This window comes from Equus caballus, chromosome 6 (genome assembly GCF_041296265.1).
Source record: "Equus caballus isolate H_3958 breed thoroughbred chromosome 6, TB-T2T, whole genome shotgun sequence".
In the NCBI taxonomy this organism is placed as follows: domain Eukaryota; kingdom Metazoa; phylum Chordata; class Mammalia; order Perissodactyla; family Equidae; genus Equus; species Equus caballus.
In genome coordinates, this window is record NC_091689.1 from 93,706,410 (window position 1) to 93,724,603 (window position 18,194).

Genomic DNA, 18,194 nt, shown 5'->3' on the forward strand with positions numbered 1-18,194 from the left:
GCTCAAGCAGAGAGAGCAATGCAGAGCGAATATAACAAACTCATACGATAATACAGCCAATCCAGTGAATTGAAATAAAATCTGAAAAATCTCTTTGTTTTCTTAACAGTATCTTTCGTGGCTGGATCATTGCTTGGTACATAGTAGGAACTCGACAAATATTAATTGAAAGAATAAATGCAAGGCCCTAATTGGTATAATTCAGTACAGCAAACTTTCAGTGAAAAGTAGATTTCTCCATGTGGGCTGTATCTGGTCTAGGATCAGTTCCCATTTTTCTGTTGGGTGGAATAACTATTTTTTCTTTTTTTTGCTTTTTCTCCCCAAATCCCCTCAGTACATAGTTGTATATTTTTAGTTGTGGGTCCTTCTAGTTGTGGCATGTGGGACGCCGCCTCAGCATGGCTTGATGAACGGTGCCACGTCTGCGCCCAGGATCCGAACCAGTGAAACCGTGGGCTGCTGAGAACTTAACCACTGGGCCACAGGGCCGACTCCTGGAATAACTATTTTTAATAAAGGAAGGTGAAATTATGTATTTTGCTTTAGTATTCTTCTTTATCCATTAATATTCTAGGTTTGGTTGACCTTGGCCGATCATTATTTGCACAGTATAGCGATCGATTGGGACAAAACCATGCGCTTCACTTTCAATGAAAGGAGTAATCCTGACGATGACTCAATGGGAATTCAGATAGTCAAGGTAATGCTCCCGAGCTTGGCCTGTTGTCCTAACTTAGAGGGGAGATTCGAAGAGCCAGATGTTTCCTGGACAGAGGATCAAACCTTAGGGTCTGAATGTCTGTATATTTTCTGCTTCCTCATTTCATTAGTTAACAACCTTTTGATGGGGAATTTTGACTATGCCTTGTCTTCGTAAATTTGTATGTTGCCAGTAAGGAGAAAATGTTTCCATTCATATTCAGTTTATTTATCTTGCTCACATGATAGGAGATTGAAATTCCCTTTTTATTTTTCTTTAGCCCGGGTCAGTGCTATTAACTGGATATTTACATAAAAGTCACTGACTGAGAAATTTAAGGCTATTTCCTATTAGAGTAATTGGGCTCTTACTAGATCTTTGATTATTTCTTAATTGTCAGTTTATGGGGACAGATTGACTGGTGAGTCTCCTTTGAACCAGATGGTCAAGGGTTCAAGCCAGCTGTGGAGGCAGCTGTGGTCTGCCTTCTGGGATTATTACGGTTGATTAGAGCCCGATGCCCAGAGCCCAGGCTGCTGATGCAATTTGATCGCACTATCTTTCTCTTACATAAGCCTCTAGCAAAAGGTTTTTGATTTCATATAAGTACATCACAGTGTAATTAAGCCGGCATTTTAAAAGGAAATTTGTTTCATCTAAATTTTGGTCACCGGAAGATTGCTAGAGTTTTGGCAGCTATGAAGATACTTTTTTCGTGAGGAAGTACTAACTAAAAGGAGCTACTTTCTAGATCTCACTTGGTCTGTTTCAGATAAACGCTAAATGTAATTTTGGAATTCTATTTTGTGTACTTGAAAAGTCTTTGCGCTATCCACCTTTGAGCGGTTTATTTGGAATTTCAGACTATGTTCCTCAGAGATGAAGTATTCTGTATTTGAAATATTTTCTTTCTATTTAAACTGTGAATTAGGGCAATGCACATTTTATAACAATCATGTTATTAAGCGGATCTTTCATTTTTCTCATTGAAGTGAATGCTATGTCACTAAAATGACTTCAGCTATTGAAAATCGTAGTCTCCGCTTGGTTATTAAATTATGGATATTGCCCTCGTCAAATATTAAAGCACAGCAAATGTTGCTGTCTTTTTCACTCAAATTTATGAAACAGTTTGGATGAATGATTTTTTTCTGTCTTGGGCTGAATGGTTTTTCTGTCTCTTGATAGTACAGCTTGCATTTTTTTGCCGTTTTGGTTTTGCTCCTTAGTATTATTTAGAGTTTTGATAGCTGAATATTATATCATTTTTTTATAGAAAGGAATAATGTTAACATCCTTCATACATGTGTTGAAATGACTATTGTTTTATCTGAGACATATTATTAAAACAGACTGTCAATTTATATGGAATTATAATGTAATTTTTGTTAATTCGGAGTCACTTTTGTGTTAATTCTGTAAACACTTTAAGTAGAAAATGTGCCTGACTGAAATAGCTCTTGAAAATGTCTCTTAGTCAACTGTATCTCAATAAAACTGGGAAGAAAATTTCTCTTAGCATGTTAGAAAACAGGAAAAAGGAAACTAAAAAAAATTGTTTTGGCCCATGTGTGTAAGGTGCGTATTCATTTTTTTAAAACTAAAATCCATGTTTGTAGTCTGATTCTGTTTAACGCTGAGACAAAGAAATAAAGATATTTTTTGGAGAGAATGTAAGGAATTACTTTAAAAGATGCTGTTTCACTTGCGTTTTAGGATCTTCACCGCACAGGCTGCAGTTCCTACTGTGGCCAGGAGGCCGAGCGGGACAGGGTTGTGTTGAAACGGGTTCTGTTGGCCTATGCCCGATGGAACAAGAATGTTGGGTACTGCCAAGGCTTTAACATCCTGGCTGCACTAATTCTGGAAGTGGTGGAAGGCAACGAAGGGGATGCCCTGAAGGTGAGTATCAGGTCTGAAGAAGGCAATGAGGTTCTTCTGAGAGGGAAACATTGGAACCATCATTTCTCTTCTCTGATGCCCCAGCCCTTCCAAGGTGTGTGCTCCACCTTTGTAATTATCCATGATACCACTGCCTCCAGGTTCAAGCCAGGTCAAGTGACAGACTCACGTCGCTGCCAAATGGGAGGAGAATGATTATATTTTTAGTGTCACTTATAAGACATCATGTTTTTAAAGCAAGTTAAATACTAATTGTATTAATTGTCCATTGCTGCATAACAAAATAGCCGATTAGAACAGCAAACATGTATTACCTGACAGTTTCTTCTGCTCAGGAATCTGGGTGTGGCATAGCTGACTCTGTCACGTCACTGGGACATTCAGATGTTGGCTGGGGCTGCAGTCTCATCTGAAGGCTCACTGGGAGGCACCATTCACTGCCAAGTTTGCTCATGTCATTGTCAGCAAGATTTAATTCCTCACATATTGTTGGACTAAGGGCCTCGATTCCTTGCTGGCTGTTGGCCAGAGGCCTTTTTTAGTTTCTTGCCATGTGGGCCTGTCCATCTCACCACATGGTGGCTGGCATCCCTCAGAGTGAGCAAGAGAGTGAGCAAGGCAAGAGAGATTAACTCACAGATTTGTAGCCTCATATTAGCAGTGACGTTCCCTCACTTTTGCTGTATTCTGTTTATTAGAAGCCAGTCACTAGGTCCAGCTCATACCCAAGGGGATGGGCTTATATGAGGGTGTGACTCCCAGGAGTGGGGGATCACCAGGGAGGGGTCATAGTAGAAACTGCCTACTCCATCAGTTATGCTTAATTCTGGTTGGGTCTTATGAAGTTGCCTTCCTCTTTCACATCTGGGGCGAGGTGTGGAGGAGGTAGGCTGAGAGTGAATGTCTGTGATGTAAGGTGTTTGCATGGAGAAAGGTTATGAAGTGCATTATATTTATTATCTTTTATTATCTTCGATGCCTAAGACCTTTATTAGTAAAAAAGAAAAAAATTCTGGAAATTCTTTGAGATGAGACAGTAGCAATTTAGGCTTATGGGTCTGAATGTGAGTCAGTCAGTCACCAGAAATAATCTTTATGAGAAATGAATCATTTCCCACGTGCAGGATGGCCACTGCACTATTTACTTGGGGCAATATCGGGTTGTTAATTCATATTTGAACCCTTGAACTGCTGTTGATTGCAATGCTTTGTGATGGATGGGAGGGGTACTTAGTGTATTCGAGAACCCGCTCCCCCACGCCCCACTCTGTGTTTGATTGTGCTGAATATCTCAGTGATACTCAATCGCTGACTGGTGTCATATGGAAAAATAAACCAGTGTTCCTCCTGGTTTTATACACATTATGGTGGAATTAATTATAAACCCAGCCTGACATGATCTAAATCAGTATTCGCCCTCTCACTTTTTCCATTCATGTGTTTAAGGAAATAGCGTTGAAGTTACTTGTTTAGCAAATAGGTGGGGGTGGTGGGAGCAAGCAGTGACCAATCAAATACACGAGTTTAAAACGGTTTTTATTAAGAAGCAATTTTGTTTACTCAATCTGTCAGCTTGAGTCAATTTTTTTTCAGATGCGATTCGTATGACTATAAAATGAGAACGGTTCTGTTGAAAAGTAGGAGTAAACCATTCAGGTTAGGTGGGTGGAGAGGCTGGGGAATGGGGTACCCACGCCGGTCACATCATGAAGGGGCTCAGTGATGCTTGAGGATCTAAAAGTTCGCGTGAAAAGATGGACTAGATAAAGCTGTGAAACTGAATATTTATATTTTTGCTTCTAAGAAAATGAACTCTGTGGAATGAAATGACATCACCATCATTTAGGAATCTTGTGTTTAGATGTTTAATATGCAGAGAGGAAGGCTGAATTCATGAAGAAACACTTCTGACCCAAAGGACAAGATCGGTGTCAGTGTTTTTCCAGACGCTGTTTTGGCTTCTGCAAGTTGTAGTTATGAGGGAAATAATATATGGTTTTTAGAAGTGGGTATACTATTTTTTCTGCTCTTCAGCACTTACTGTTTTTTCTTAGTAACTGTTTTAAACTATTGGTTAGAAATTTGGAGCTCTCCTATTATTTATTTTTTTAGAAGTACTTAGTTTTTTTAGAGTAGTTTTAGATTCACAGCAAAATTGAGAGGAAGGTACAGAGATTTAGCATACACCGCTCCTCCTCACATGCAGTCTCCTCCATTATCAACATCACTCACAAGAGGGTATACTTGTTAACGTCGATGAACCTACTTGACGCTTCATAATCACCTAAAGTCTATAGTTCACACTAGGGTTCACTCTTGTTGTTGTATATTCTATGGGTTTGGAAAAATGTGTAATGACGTGAATTCATGATTATAATATCATACAGAATATTTACACTGCCCTAAAAATCCTCTGTGCTCTGCCTGTTCACCTCTCCCCCGCCCCACGCCAAGAACCACTGATCTTTTTACTGTTTCCGTAGTTTTGCTTTTTCCAGAATGTCATACAGTTGGAATCATATGGAGCCTTTTCAGATTGACTTCTTTCACCTAGTAATATGCATTTAAGTTTCCTCCGTGTCTCCTCATGGCTTGTTAACTCATTTCTTTTTAGTGTCGAATAACATTCCACTGTCTGGATGCACCACAGTTTACTTACTCATTCACCTACTGAAGGACAGCTTGGTTACTTCCAAGTTTTGGCAGTTATGGATAAAGCTGCTGTAAACATCTGTGCAGGTTTTTGTGTGGACGTAAGTTTGGGTAAATACCGAGGAGTGTGATTTCTGGATCGTATGGTGAGAGTATGTTTAGTTTTGTGAGAAGCCACCAGACTGTCTTCCATGGTGACTACAGTGGTCCCCCCTTAGCTGTGGTTTCGCTTTTCTGGTTTCAGTTACCTGTGGTCAACCTTGGTCTGAAGATATTAAATGGAAAATTTCAGAAATAGACAATTCATAAGTTAAAATTTCACACTGTTCTGAGCAGTGTGATGAAATTTTGTGCCATCCCACTCCATCCTGCCTGGGAAGTGACTCATCCCTTTGTCCAGAAGATCCACGCCATATATGCTACCTGCCCATTAGTCAACTAGCAGCCCTCTCCTTCATCAGATCGACTGTGGGGTCTTGCAGTGCTTTTGTTCAAGGAATCCTTGTTTTACTTAATAATGGCCCCGAAGTGCGAGTGTTGTGATGCTGGCGATTCAGATATGCCAAAGAGAAGTTGTTGTTAATCTCTTACTGTGCCTTATCATAGGTGTGTATGTATAGGAAAAAACATAGTGCGTATTGGGTTTGGTCCTACCTGTAGTTACAGGCATCCACTAGCGGTCTTGGAATGTATCCCCTCTCAGGTAAGGGGGTACTTCTGTATACCATTTTGTATTCCTGCCAGCAATGTATGAGATTTTCTGTTGCTCCACATCCTTGTCAGCATTTGATGGTGTCAGCATTCCAGATTTTGGCCATTCTAATAGGTGTGTAGTGGTATCTCATTGTTGTTTTAATTTGAACTTCCCTGATGACATATGATGTGGAGCAGCTTTTCGTATGCTTATTTGCCATCTGAATATCTTCTTTGGTGAGGTGTCCGTTAAGGTCTTTGGTCCATTTTTAATTGGATTATTTGTTTCCTTATTGTTGAGTTTTAAGAGTTCTTTGTATATTTTGGAGAACAGTCCTTTATCAGATGTGTCTTTTGCAAATATTTTCTCCCATTCTGTGGCTTGTCTTCTCATTCTCTGGATGTTGTTTTTAGTTTTTAGTTTAGGAGAAGTTTTTAGTTTTAATGAAGTCTAGCTTATCAATTGTTTGTTTCATGGATCGTGCCTTTGCTGTTGTATCTGGAAGGTCATTGCCATACTCAAAGTCATCTAGGCTATGTTATCTTCTAGGAGTTTCATAGTTTTGCATTTTGCATTTAGGTCTATGGTCTATTTTGAGTCAATTTTTGTGAAAGGTGTAAGGTTTGTGTCTAGGTTCATTTTTTTTGCATGTGGATGTCCAATTGTTTAGCACTCTTGGTTGAAAAGACTATTTTTCCTCTATTGCCGTTATTTATCCTAATTTTTGTTTTTTAAGATCTAACGTTTGGCCTTTGAAACACGGTAGTGGATGGAGTGACATACCTGCCATAAGACATAGCTGCTCTTACGGCTTACGTCAGACTTTGAGGTGCCTTTAGACAGAGGATTTCAATGTGTCACAAGAATTACTGTGATAATTGGAATTTTTTTTCATGTTTCATGTAACTTTGAGGGATCATAATTTCTTCACAAAAACTTAAGTATCTATCTCAGTTTTATATCCTTGTGAAAAATGCAATGATAGACAGACATACCTTTAAATTTTGCTTTTTGGTCCTATAAATCGCTCTTCTCCTTACTCATAGAGTGCAAGGTCCCTGCCAGGGCTCTCTGCTCTGCTGGAGATCTGCTCTTCACCTCAGCTGGCCCCGGTCTGTCCAGGACCTCCTCCCTCCTCTCAGATTGAATATATTCCTTTTATTGCTAAGCTCCTATTTCCAAGATGATGATGCATTTACCTGGGAAATTCTGTCCCAACATAAGAAGGCTGAGGAGACTCCCTGGGCCTGTCCCCTCCTGTAATAAAGGCCTCAGAGGGACCTTCTCAAGAGTATGCCCCAGCCCTTATTGACTTCGTCAAGACTATGACCCTCAAAGTAGAAATCCCAAGCCAGGGTTGAGAGAAAAAGGAGCCCTTGTCAGGTCTGGGAGATAGTTGTTTTGGAAAATAGGATTTTGTGATATGCTGAAAATAAAAATGTGAGACAGCTGCTTCTCTACCAACAGGTAGGGCCAGCTACGATTTTGTTCTGAAGGCTGTTTTTCCTGTGCTCTGGGGAATGAGTGGGTCTTCTTGGGAGGGGAGCATAAATAGCATGCGAGCTGACAGGGAGAGGACCAGAGATTGATGGATAGAACTCAGGTGCGTTTGCGGGATCGTTCTAGTGGTTCTTGACATCTTAGAAAAGGTAACTCAAATGGAAAAGTGAGAATAAAAATAGTAAATTTGAAGAACTTGTGAGACGATCTTATGAAAGAAATCCAGATTTTAAGAGTACCATTTGTTCAAACAAAACCTTGGTGCATTCTCCCAGGAGAGGAAAGTGGACAAGAAGCCAATATTGGTTGTTCTAATAACTCAGGTAAACGGTGAGTGAATCTTGAGACCTGCTTCGGGCGGGTGTTTTATGACGGCCAGTATTGAGATTCCCGTTGGCTGCTGATGAAGGAGGCGCTCTGTGACTTTCTCGGAGCGAGACTGAGGGTTGTCTGAACACAGCTACTTATGGGGTGAACTCAGGTCTAGTGGTCTGTCTAGAAATTTCAGACAGAAGCAGATTTTGGGTCTGAGTTACTGAGATAATTATGCCGCCCGCTCCTTACCCAGGGTGGAGATGAGCCTAGAAAATCCAGAACATTTGGTATGGACACATTTAAAGGATAGTGTGCTTTGGCTAGCTGTATTTTACCCATTTGAATATGTTCTTTCTATTTAGGACATGTTAAGATACCAGTTTTTATGAAGCCGTCCTGTTCTTTACCTTTTTCTTCAGATTATGATTTACCTTATTGATAAGGTGCTTCCTGAAAGCTATTTCGTCAATAATCTCCAGGCGCTGTCTGTGGATATGGCCGTCTTCAGAGACCTCCTGAGACTGAAGCTCCCTGAATTGTCTCAGCACCTGGACACTCTTCAGAGAACTGCCAACAAGGAAAGTGGAGGTAGTGATGACCCAGTGCTGTCATGCCTTTGAAAGGACTTTACTTCTCTGCGTCCACTGTCCATATGAGCCTAAGCTTTGATGGAAATACAGGTTTTCAGGTGTTTCTGTTGGTGAGAGTTTGCTGCCATGAAACTGATTTCTAGAGCATAAAAACAAAACTGAAAAAAACTAGAGCCACGTGTTGAATTGCTAACTGGTCATGGTTAGGAAGTTGGCCAGGAACCTCAGACTTCACCAGTATCAGATCAACAGCTAAAGTGATGTATTGTACTCCAGATGAAGAAGGGTGTCTGGGTCTTACCATCTAGTTAAACTGCTCTAAGCTGGTGCAAACCTATAGGAGTTCTTTAAAACTGAGCTACGGATAGAATTTAGCACAAACTGTGGTTTTGCCTGAACTGTTGAGGTTATGGGGAATGGAGTGTGTATTTTCATCAAATGGCAGGAGATAAAAGCAGTCCTTTGGATTGAAATGTTTAATGCTCCTTTTATTCATTCATGCTAAGGGTGTTTAGGTTTAGCTGAGGTGAACGGGCTAGTTGTTTCTGGAGGATGTCTCTTCTGGACCTCCGGGTAGAAGCTCACCCGTGAGGGCACTGGGTTGAGTGGGGCAGTGATGGAGATGGCTCTGCAGGCGGGTCTGAGAGTGGCCGTCATCTAGTGGGCATCGTCCGGCTTTCCAAAGTGCCTGAGCTGGTAGCTGCAACTACACCCCTGCTTGCACTTGCGTGGCTGTGCTCGGGATACCAGAAAGAGTAGTCACAAGTTTGTTGTGTTTCTGTAAATGGTTGCTGGATCCTGACCTAAGCATTTAAATCTGGGAAAATATTAAAGGATTTTGAGGACTTAATCTGTGATTAAAATACGCTAGAAATTTTAGTGACCCCTGGGTGGTGTCTAAGCATTTCCTTCAAAGCCATTTGAATAATCTCATTTAATTTGGCTGTGCAGTATAATTTTGCACCTATGTGGATTTCATAACGCTTCCATGTAGAACCACTTTGCCTGCCCCATAGTCAGACACACTTTACTGTGCTCCAGGTGCCCTGCACTTGCCCATGGCGGGGTGACCTCAGACTCTAGTCTCTGAACAAAGGTCTCCCTTTCTTCCTAGGTAGGAAGAAGGAAAATGAGTGTGGGAGAACACATCTCTTTTTGCTTATATTTGCGTAAATGCACATTCTGACTGTAATTTGGAGGGAGGATTAGTCCACGTATCTAAATTTTTGTATTTTATTAAAATACATTCTTATGCCATTACAGGAAATGGGAGAGAGCTCTGTGTTTTTACTTAATTTAGAAACTTCAAAGTGAGCTGGATCCCAGATCTTTAAAACTGTGTACAGTTTAGTTAAAAGTATTTTAAAATTTCATGTTGTTTAATTTCCAGATATTTTGGGATTTTCCAGCTATCTTTCTGTTGTTGATTCCTAGTTTAATTCCATTGTGGTATTAGAACTGTGTATAATTTAAGAAGTAGACAAGTAATATGTAATGAACAATTTTATTTTTATCAGCAGCATTTGAATACACGTGGGCTTTACCTGGTTTCGAAAATTGGCTTTTGCCTTTGAGAGGCTTAAATCCTTTCTTTCTATCCTGTTTTTGGCGAGGAAAATATTTTCCTTAGTTTTCAGCACCCCACAATAGGTAGAGCCAAATTAAGTTTTAGGTTAAGATTTCTGAAATATCGCAAAGAATTTGTAAAGTTCATATTATTGAAATTTTTATTAAACACCTATGTTCTTCCAGAAAAAGGAAAAAAAAGAAAACAGGAAAGAACCAGAATTTAGAGATATTAACAAGTCAGTGAGGCAGTGTAACAGATTTGGGTGGCCGCGGAAGATTGAAAGAGGGTATTTTTATATGTCGGCAGTCGTCAGTTCTGAAGAATTGTGGAGTGCTGGTTTTCTTCCAGGTGGATATGAGCCCCCGCTGACGAATGTCTTCACCATGCAGTGGTTCCTCACTCTCTTCGCTACGTGCCTCCCTAACCACACAGTTTTAAAGATTTGGGATTCAGTCTTCTTCGAAGGTTCGGAAATCATCCTAAGGGTGTCACTGGCGATCTGGGCAAAATTGGGAGAGTAAGTGATTTCCCCCTTCTGTTCTTTTCTGTGGTGTGGAGGGGCTTATGCAATTTTTGTGCTCTAATGTGTAAAACATCGATATTAAGTATGAGGAAAAGAGAAAGTTATGAATTGTGCAATCGCTTTGCCTTCTGAAATCTCAGCTGGCTCGTTCTTCAATGTTGGGTGGCAGGTGGGATCTATTTTATTTATTTACTTATTTATTTTTGAGGAAGATTGGCCTTGAGCTAACATCCATGCCAATCTTCCTCTATTTTGCTTGAGGAAGATTGGCCCTGAGCTAACATCCATGCCAATCTTCCTCTATTTTGTAATATGTGGGACACCACCACAGCATGGTTTGATGAGCAGTGTATAGGTCTGCACCAGGATCTGAACTTGCGAACCCCAGGCTGCCCAAGTGGAATGCATGAACTTAACCACGCTACCACCGGGCTGGCCCCCAGAGATGGAATCTATTTTAGAGAAGGGGGCAGGCTTTTTCAGGCCTGTAGACTCCCCTCCTCCTTCCCATGCTAGTGTTCTGGCTGGTTTACTCTTTTTCAGCATCTTTCCTGACACTAGTTGGGAAGAGGGAAGCTGGGAAGAGGGAGAGGAACTTAGATGGAAGAGGAACTGGGAGATCTGGAGAAGGGTGGGGGGGTTTGTCAGTCAATATCGCAATTTGTCTTGTTTTTGAATCTTTCTTATTTTGGTCTGCTGTTTAGAGCTGTGATAAATGAGATTATATGTGATTATATGTATAAGTATCTAGCATGGCACTTGGTACATAGTCAATAGCAGAACACATGTAACTTCTTTCCTTTCATCAAGAATTAATTCTATGTTGAAGTCTATTACCACCAAACATATTACCAAATAGATTTTACTTACCTTCCTTACTAGTGGCAGGGCTGAGAAAACTAGGGTATTTTCACCCATCTCTAATATATTGTGAGTATTATGTTAAAATTCTGCCTTTTGGATAATGGAAGAAATATTAGGCTGAAATTGTTAGAGTTAACTTAAGATGCAGAGAAGTTTTTAATATTTGTTTCCTAGAGCTACAGATGACTTGATTGGATAGCCAGAGACAACATATCAGAAAACTAGTAAATCACTGCCAGTGTTTTGTTTCAAAAGTCTTTTAACTAGTCTTTTCATGTATAAGTTTTTCCTAGGAGACTTGTAGCATTTTTTACTTTTTGCAAGAAAGATCCAGCAACTATCAATTCAGGGATTTAAAAAATCATTGTTGTGTGTAAGTGTGTGTAAACATCACATAGCTGACTGCTTTGACTATTTTATTGTACGTTGCTTTTCAGCTAGGCAAAAAAAAAATCATCTGTGGGGGATTTGGGGTGCTATTTACTTATCTTTTTCATTTTCTCCCAATGTCTACCTCTTTCTGCTGTCAGATATTTCCAGCCTCCTCTACACCTTGGAAGCTCTTTGAGCTTTGATAGTTTCTCTAGGTGTGATAATCCAGTTACTGAGTAACTAGTTTATAGGATTAAAATAGTAAGCACTTTATTGTATGCTGGCTCAGCTATGGTCACCCTTGTGTTAATTCTTAATTATGGGGCAGCGGGAAAAGAGGTGATTCTGGTTTTACTCCCATCTCTCTGTTATCTGTAGGATCAGAACTTACTCATACAGTCATCCCAGGGATGTCACACTGTTGAAATAATAACTGTGCTTGAAATCCAGTGTTCGTTGAGTGTGTACAGTGGACAGGCGTTGTTCTAAGCACTCTAGACGTAAAATAAACTCCTTTAGTCCTCACTGTCATCCCATGAGGTGGGTACTGTTATCATCCCCATTTTACAGATGTGGGAACCGAGGCATAGAGAAGTTCAGTAAATTGCCCAAAGTCACGCAGTTAGTAAGTGGAAGGGCCCGGTTTTGAACCCAGGTATGCTGGCTCTAGAATCTGCGCTTTTAATAATGTGAATCCATTGATAATAAATAGCTACTGTTCATGAAGTTCAGGCCATATATGAACCACACTGGTGGGATTGTAAATGTTTCAGAGTCTTTGCTCGTTATAATTCTACATGTTTTGAGCACGCAGCTTGTTAAGCGAAACGAAATCAACCAGCAGGCCTCATCAGTTGCGTCATTATGTTGGCAGTTTAAACACATTATCTCATTCGTTCTCCCATGACCCTGTGAAGTGGGTAGGGTGATTCTTCTTGTCTTTTCAAGTGAGAAAACTACTCCGGGAAGGTTAATTACTAGTTCAAGGTCACCCAGCTAATGAGTAGCAGACCCGGAACTTAATCCTGGATCTTTCCGATTCCAGTGCCTGTGAACTTCTGCACAAACTCTCCATTGGAAAAACCCTAAACAGCATGTAGGTAACCTCCAGTTTGCGTACCCCTGAGTAACGTATGTGCCTTCACTATGGTTATCCAGGGGACGTCTCCTTTCACCTTGCTTCTGCAACTTGGAGTTTCTTCCTCTCACTCATACCAACGGTGCTTTGGGGGTATTTAAGTTATGGACCATCAGCTCACCATACTGGTACCCCTTTTCCGTGTCCTTTCTCCTCTGACCCTACTGCTTTGGTTCGATCCCTTGTTGCCTCCTGCCTGGCCTGTTGCGGTGAATCCTCCCAGGTCTCCCGTGGAACCCCATACTTGCCATGCCACCTCCAGGCCCCCCTTGCCAAGGGCACCTCTGCTCCCACACTCCCTCTTAAAAGCCTTTCAGTGACTCCTGCCCTGAAGGGGCTCAGCTGGCGGGTGAGGCCCCGGCGATTTGCGCTCTGCAGCTCCACCTTCAGCTCTCGCCGGCTCCCTCTGGCGGTGCAGCCACCCCCAACTCTGGTCGTGTGTAGCTACTTGCAGTTCTCTAGCAGGGCCTGCTGTCTCCTGCATCCACGTCTTTGGAATGCTTTTTCTTCCTTGTCAACTCGGAGAATGTTTTTCGAAACTCATCTCAAGCATTGTTTCTCTTCCTCATGCCCCAGGGTAAACTTAACCACCTTTTCATTTATGCCCACATGCTACTCTGTGTCTTTGTTATAATGCATCAGCAGTTTATTTCATTTACGCATTTACATGATTGTGGCAATGGGATTTGAACGGCACTCCAGAGCCTAAAGATCCCCATCATCGTATTTTCTGGATGGCCTTCGGGAAATCCCCCAACATTAGTGTGTCTTGACTACATGTCTGTACTCGGTGGGCAAATAGGATTATCCTACTATACAAACAGGGTCAGTAATAGGTTGCCAGGTGGCAGAGTCTTTATTTACATGTGGAACCCAACACAAGAAGCAGGGCGTCATCTCCAACCAGCGGCAGGGCCCTGAGAAGAACTGGAAAAATCCTGCCTGTGAAAACATCCTGTGGACTGATGAAATAGGCCAAGAATGAAATAAGATCAAGTTCTTGTGTTTTCCCTCGTTCACTTCTACTGTGGTCTGGGTTCAGTCTGTCAACGATATTGCAGTCTGCAGATTAACAGCAACAGATTCCCTCCAGGGGGTAATTGTCTTCAGTACCCAATTTCCTGGTTATGGTTTCTGATCAGTTGTGGGTATTCTGATGTATAGAAAGTGTCACACGGATGCAGTAAAGATGCCACAGTGGGGCTGTGAGGCTGGCTGGGGAGCAGGGTAGGAAAGATGGAAACTCATCCTGTCATAAGTCCTCTGAGCTGCCTTTGGTATTTTTTTTGTCTTTTCTCTGCATACAGCAGACTACACTGGGAGCGTGTTCTGGGATTTTGATTTTTGTGGCCTGCTAACTTGATTGCTTTGAGCGGGAGGTGACACATCAGTTGTACCTGTAGCATGCACCTGATAGACACTGTGGGTGTCCTCAACGAGTCTTTCTCTGTCCTTTCTTTATCTAGGCAGATAGAATGTTGTGAAACAGCGGATGAATTCTACGGCACCATGGGGCGCCTCACCCAGGAGATGCTGGAGAATGACCTTCTGGAAAGCCATGAACTCATGCAAGTGAGTGGGCAGCACGGTCTGTGTTGGCTCGGGGAACCCTGGGTACTGTGGGAACAGCAGTGCTGGAGCAGGGGTCTCGGGAAATGTACTGGTCAGCCCGCAGATTTAGTTTATCACCTGACCACGAGTCTATATATAATGGGATAAGAATCTAACCACGTCACAAGAGGAAGGAGTGAATAATGAAAATAATGAATAATGGATATTTGTTGTGGCTTTCATTCAGACTGTGTTGCTTAAAAATCATGAGGTACAATACAAAAATATATTTAAAAAAAAATAAACCAGACCCTCCCTCCCCCCCCAAATTACCAGGTGCTTATTCTGAATCTGATTCTTAGTCTTATTAAAGGGAGACTTGTGGGGTGAAATAATTATTTTGAGGAAGGAATTGTTGAGGATAAAAAGGAGATTATTCTAATCAGCATTTTAGTTGTTTTGCCCACATTTTCTATTCATGTTATATTATATATTAATCATAAATTTCAATATGAAAGACTGGAAAGGTTTTGTTGTTTGCTGGCACGTTGCTCTGTCTAATATCACGTTCGCCGAGTCATTGAAATCGACAGGAGTCTAGAAGGGATAGTGGACTTGTTCACATTGTCTCTTCCATTAGGTTCTGTGACCTAATTTTGTCCTCACTCTCCTCCGATGCTTCTGACCATTTGTTCTCTTCCTGGGTCTTTCTCTTGCTCACTGACCAACTGTGGGCCATTCCAAGCTTGTCCTTGGGCCTCAGTTCCTTCTTTCTCTGTGATTTCTCCCTCCTTTTTCTTGGTTTCAGCATTTCCCTTCATATGAGGTTCCATGCCTGAGGTCATTTTTGGGTTCTGGGGCCCAGTTGACAGATTAGAAAATGAAGCCTCAGGCCCCTGCTCCAGGACTGGAGGAGCTTCCGTAACTTTGCTCATTTCTCAGCACCCCCACTCCTTCTCAGAATCCCTCACTTTAGCAGACAAGCTACCTGATTTATTGAGAATATTGACCACCTGATAGAACCTCCCTGAACATCCGTATTTTTATTTCAGCTTTTCTTTGCATTCTCATCTCTTCTTTCTTCCTCCTTTCTGTCTCGGAGGAGGAAGTGTTCTGTCTGACCCTCTGATTCCAACCCTTTTCACACATCCTGTGCCGTTGCTTCGTCCCTCACTCATTCTCTCCTGGAGGCAAGTGTCTTTTATTGACCATCACTGCAGGTCAGTGCTTGGCGTTCAACACAGAGGACATCCTTTACATCCTGCAGAACTGCCCAACGCGTATGCCCCAAGCAGGACTCTGAGATAGCGTCCCTTCTCCCTCACTCATGAAACTTCAGTGGCTCCCACTGCCTCCAAAACAAGGCATGACTTTCTCAGCCTATCAGCCAGTGCTCTCGACTCTCTGGCGCTAAGCTACCTTTTCAGCCATGGTTCCTGTTCCTCCTTTTGTACCCTTGACCGATCCTAGTCAAGTTAAACTGTGCTCCATGCTCCCAGACATGCCTGGTGAGGTGCCTCCTCTGCTCTCTGCTCAGTCTTCCTCTTCTGCCATCACGTGGTTAAGGACTGCCTCCTTGTGAAAGTTCCAGTTCAGACGCCATCTCCTTTGTGACACATTCTCTGATGGTCTCAACCAAAATCATCTCCCATTTCTTTAAGTCACCCCGACATTGTCTTTGTGCCTCTCCTGTGAGCATTTGTCACGTTCTGCCTTGAGTTAAGACACTACCTGGTTTCCTCGGTGACAGTTTAAGTTCCTTGAGGACGGAGACTGTGCTTTTGCTCGTAACACTCAGCATTTTGCCTTTTTCTGGGGGTGTCAGTACATTTATTAATTCATTAAGCAAACATCTATTGAGAGTCTGCCATTCGTTTTCTGCCTTCTCTCTTTCCATAAGTAATTGCTGAATTAGACATCCGTCACCGATGACGGCCGTCCTTCCAGGTCCCCTCTGCTCTCGTCCGGTCAGCATTTTGCTTCTGGAGCAATTGTCCACACTTACTGCTTCGGTCATTTCATTGTTCTTCATGAAACCTTCACTGCTTGCTTGTTATTAATTGCAGTAAACAAAATGCTTCAGCCTAGTTTTCTAAGCCCTATATTAACTTCTCCAGATATTTATTGAGCATCTCTGTATGTCAAAAGCCTTCTTTGAGGGAATTTATGTCTGGTTTTACCTTTAAAGACAAGTAGGAGTTGTTCAGGCTCTGTGTGTATATGTGTATACGTGTATTCACGGGTGCGTGTGTGTGTGTGTGTGTGTGTGAGTGTGTTGGAGGTGGTGGTGCAGAGCAGACAGGCAGTTTGTGATTGACGGGGCAGCACGAGCAAGGGCAGAGCACTGAAAACCTGTGTGGCGTCTGAAGGAAACTACAAGTGGTCTGGTATCAGGATGGCTTATGGAAGACCGCAACCATGGGAGTGTGGGCTTGATCTTTCCTGTCAGTGGTTGTGAAATTGTGCTTGTTGGAGGTCTAGGGCTTCTGTGGAGCCCTTGGGAAAGGAAAAAGAAGCACTGTGGCCTTCAAGGTTTTGAGGAGAGGAGAGAAATTGGCTGAGTTTTGTCTGATGTTGACTACATGGGCAGTCCTGTGAAGGGTGGCTCTGAAGGGTCCAGTCTGATAGCAGGAGGCCTGGGAGGAGGCAGGGGTGGGTAGAAACAAGAATGGAACTGGGGCCGGCCTGGTGGCGCAGCGGTTAAGTGCGCAAGTTCCCCTTCGGTGGCCCGGGTTTGCTGGTTTGGATCCCAGGGGCGGACATGGCACCATTTGGCACACTATGCTGTGGTAGGCATCCCACATATAAAGCAGAGAAAGATGGGCATGGATGTTAGCTCAGGACCATTCTTCCTCAGCAAAAAGAGGAGGATTGGCGGCAGATGTTAGCTCAGGGCTAATCTTCCTCAAAAAAAAAAAAAAAAAAAAGCAACAAATGAATGGAACAGAGACAGTACTTAGAAGGTGAAGTTGATGCGACTTGGCCATGAAAGATAGATATGGGACGAGGGAGAAGGAAATGGGGGAGACAAGCGCAGTCTACAAGTTTCTAGCTCAGGAAGAAGAGCGTAAGTTCATGGCGGAGGAAGATGAGTTTGATTGGAGAGGGTTGCATTAGAGGTGTGCTCCTGACCTATCCGAAGGAGTTCCCTGTGACTTCACAACTGGGACCGATTGCACGGGTCACAGCCCTGTCCCCACCCAGCCCTCTTAGCCTGAGCCCATCCCTGTGACGGGGCTTGTGGTTCCTCTGACACTCTCTCTGTGAGAAACCTCTCTGCCTGCCTGGGGCCTGCTCCACCTCCCCCCACACACAGCCTGTTATCTCAGCCCTTGGGGATGATGCCTCCTCCGTGCTCCTTCAGTACTTAAGATTTTCAACAATTGATTTAATGCTAATTAGGTTATTTTATATTGTTTGATATTTTTTCACGTATGGTCATCTTATTTCTCTAATGAAGCAGCAAGTTCCTTAATGATAGGTAGGGGCCTTGTCCTACTCTGTATCCCCATAGCACCCAGAGTTGCACTAAGGATGCCCATGGGTTGCTCAGCGAATACACAGAATCGTAGAACATTAGAACTTGAGGCAGAGGTTTCCAAACTTGACTGTGTCCAAGGAGCGTCTCAGGAGTGGATGGAGATGCAGCTGTTTGGTCCTGATGCAGGTGGCTTTGAAACAACACTTAGAGGAACACTGGCTTAAAAGAAGCTTGAGGATCAACCCACCTGATTCTGTCACTTCAGAGAGAGGAAAGTAAGGCTTGGAGAGGGAGCATCTTGCCGGTTTCTTAGGTCATCTGATGGCAGACCCAGGACCG

General features: G+C 42.5%; 1 protein-coding gene across 5 annotated transcripts in view; it reads left to right on the top strand.

The window, feature by feature from the left end:
- The window catches only part of TBC1D30 (TBC1 domain family member 30), an 84,967-nt gene that overhangs the window by 49,426 nt on the left and 17,347 nt on the right, over positions 1-18,194 (top strand). For 3 of the 5 annotated variants that reach the window (XM_070271852.1, XM_023643944.2, XM_023643949.2), the window contains 5 exons: positions 578-703; positions 2,420-2,605; positions 8,186-8,354; positions 10,275-10,443; positions 14,290-14,395. In XM_070271852.1, the coding sequence (XP_070127953.1) occupies positions 638-703; positions 2,420-2,605; positions 8,186-8,354; positions 10,275-10,443; positions 14,290-14,395 (696 nt within the window). In that variant the 5' untranslated portion in view covers positions 578-637. The remainder of the gene's footprint in view (positions 1-577; positions 704-2,419; positions 2,606-8,185; positions 8,355-10,274; positions 10,444-14,289; positions 14,396-18,194) is intronic. The other 2 variants (XM_070271850.1, XM_070271851.1) reach the window with 1 other exon arrangement.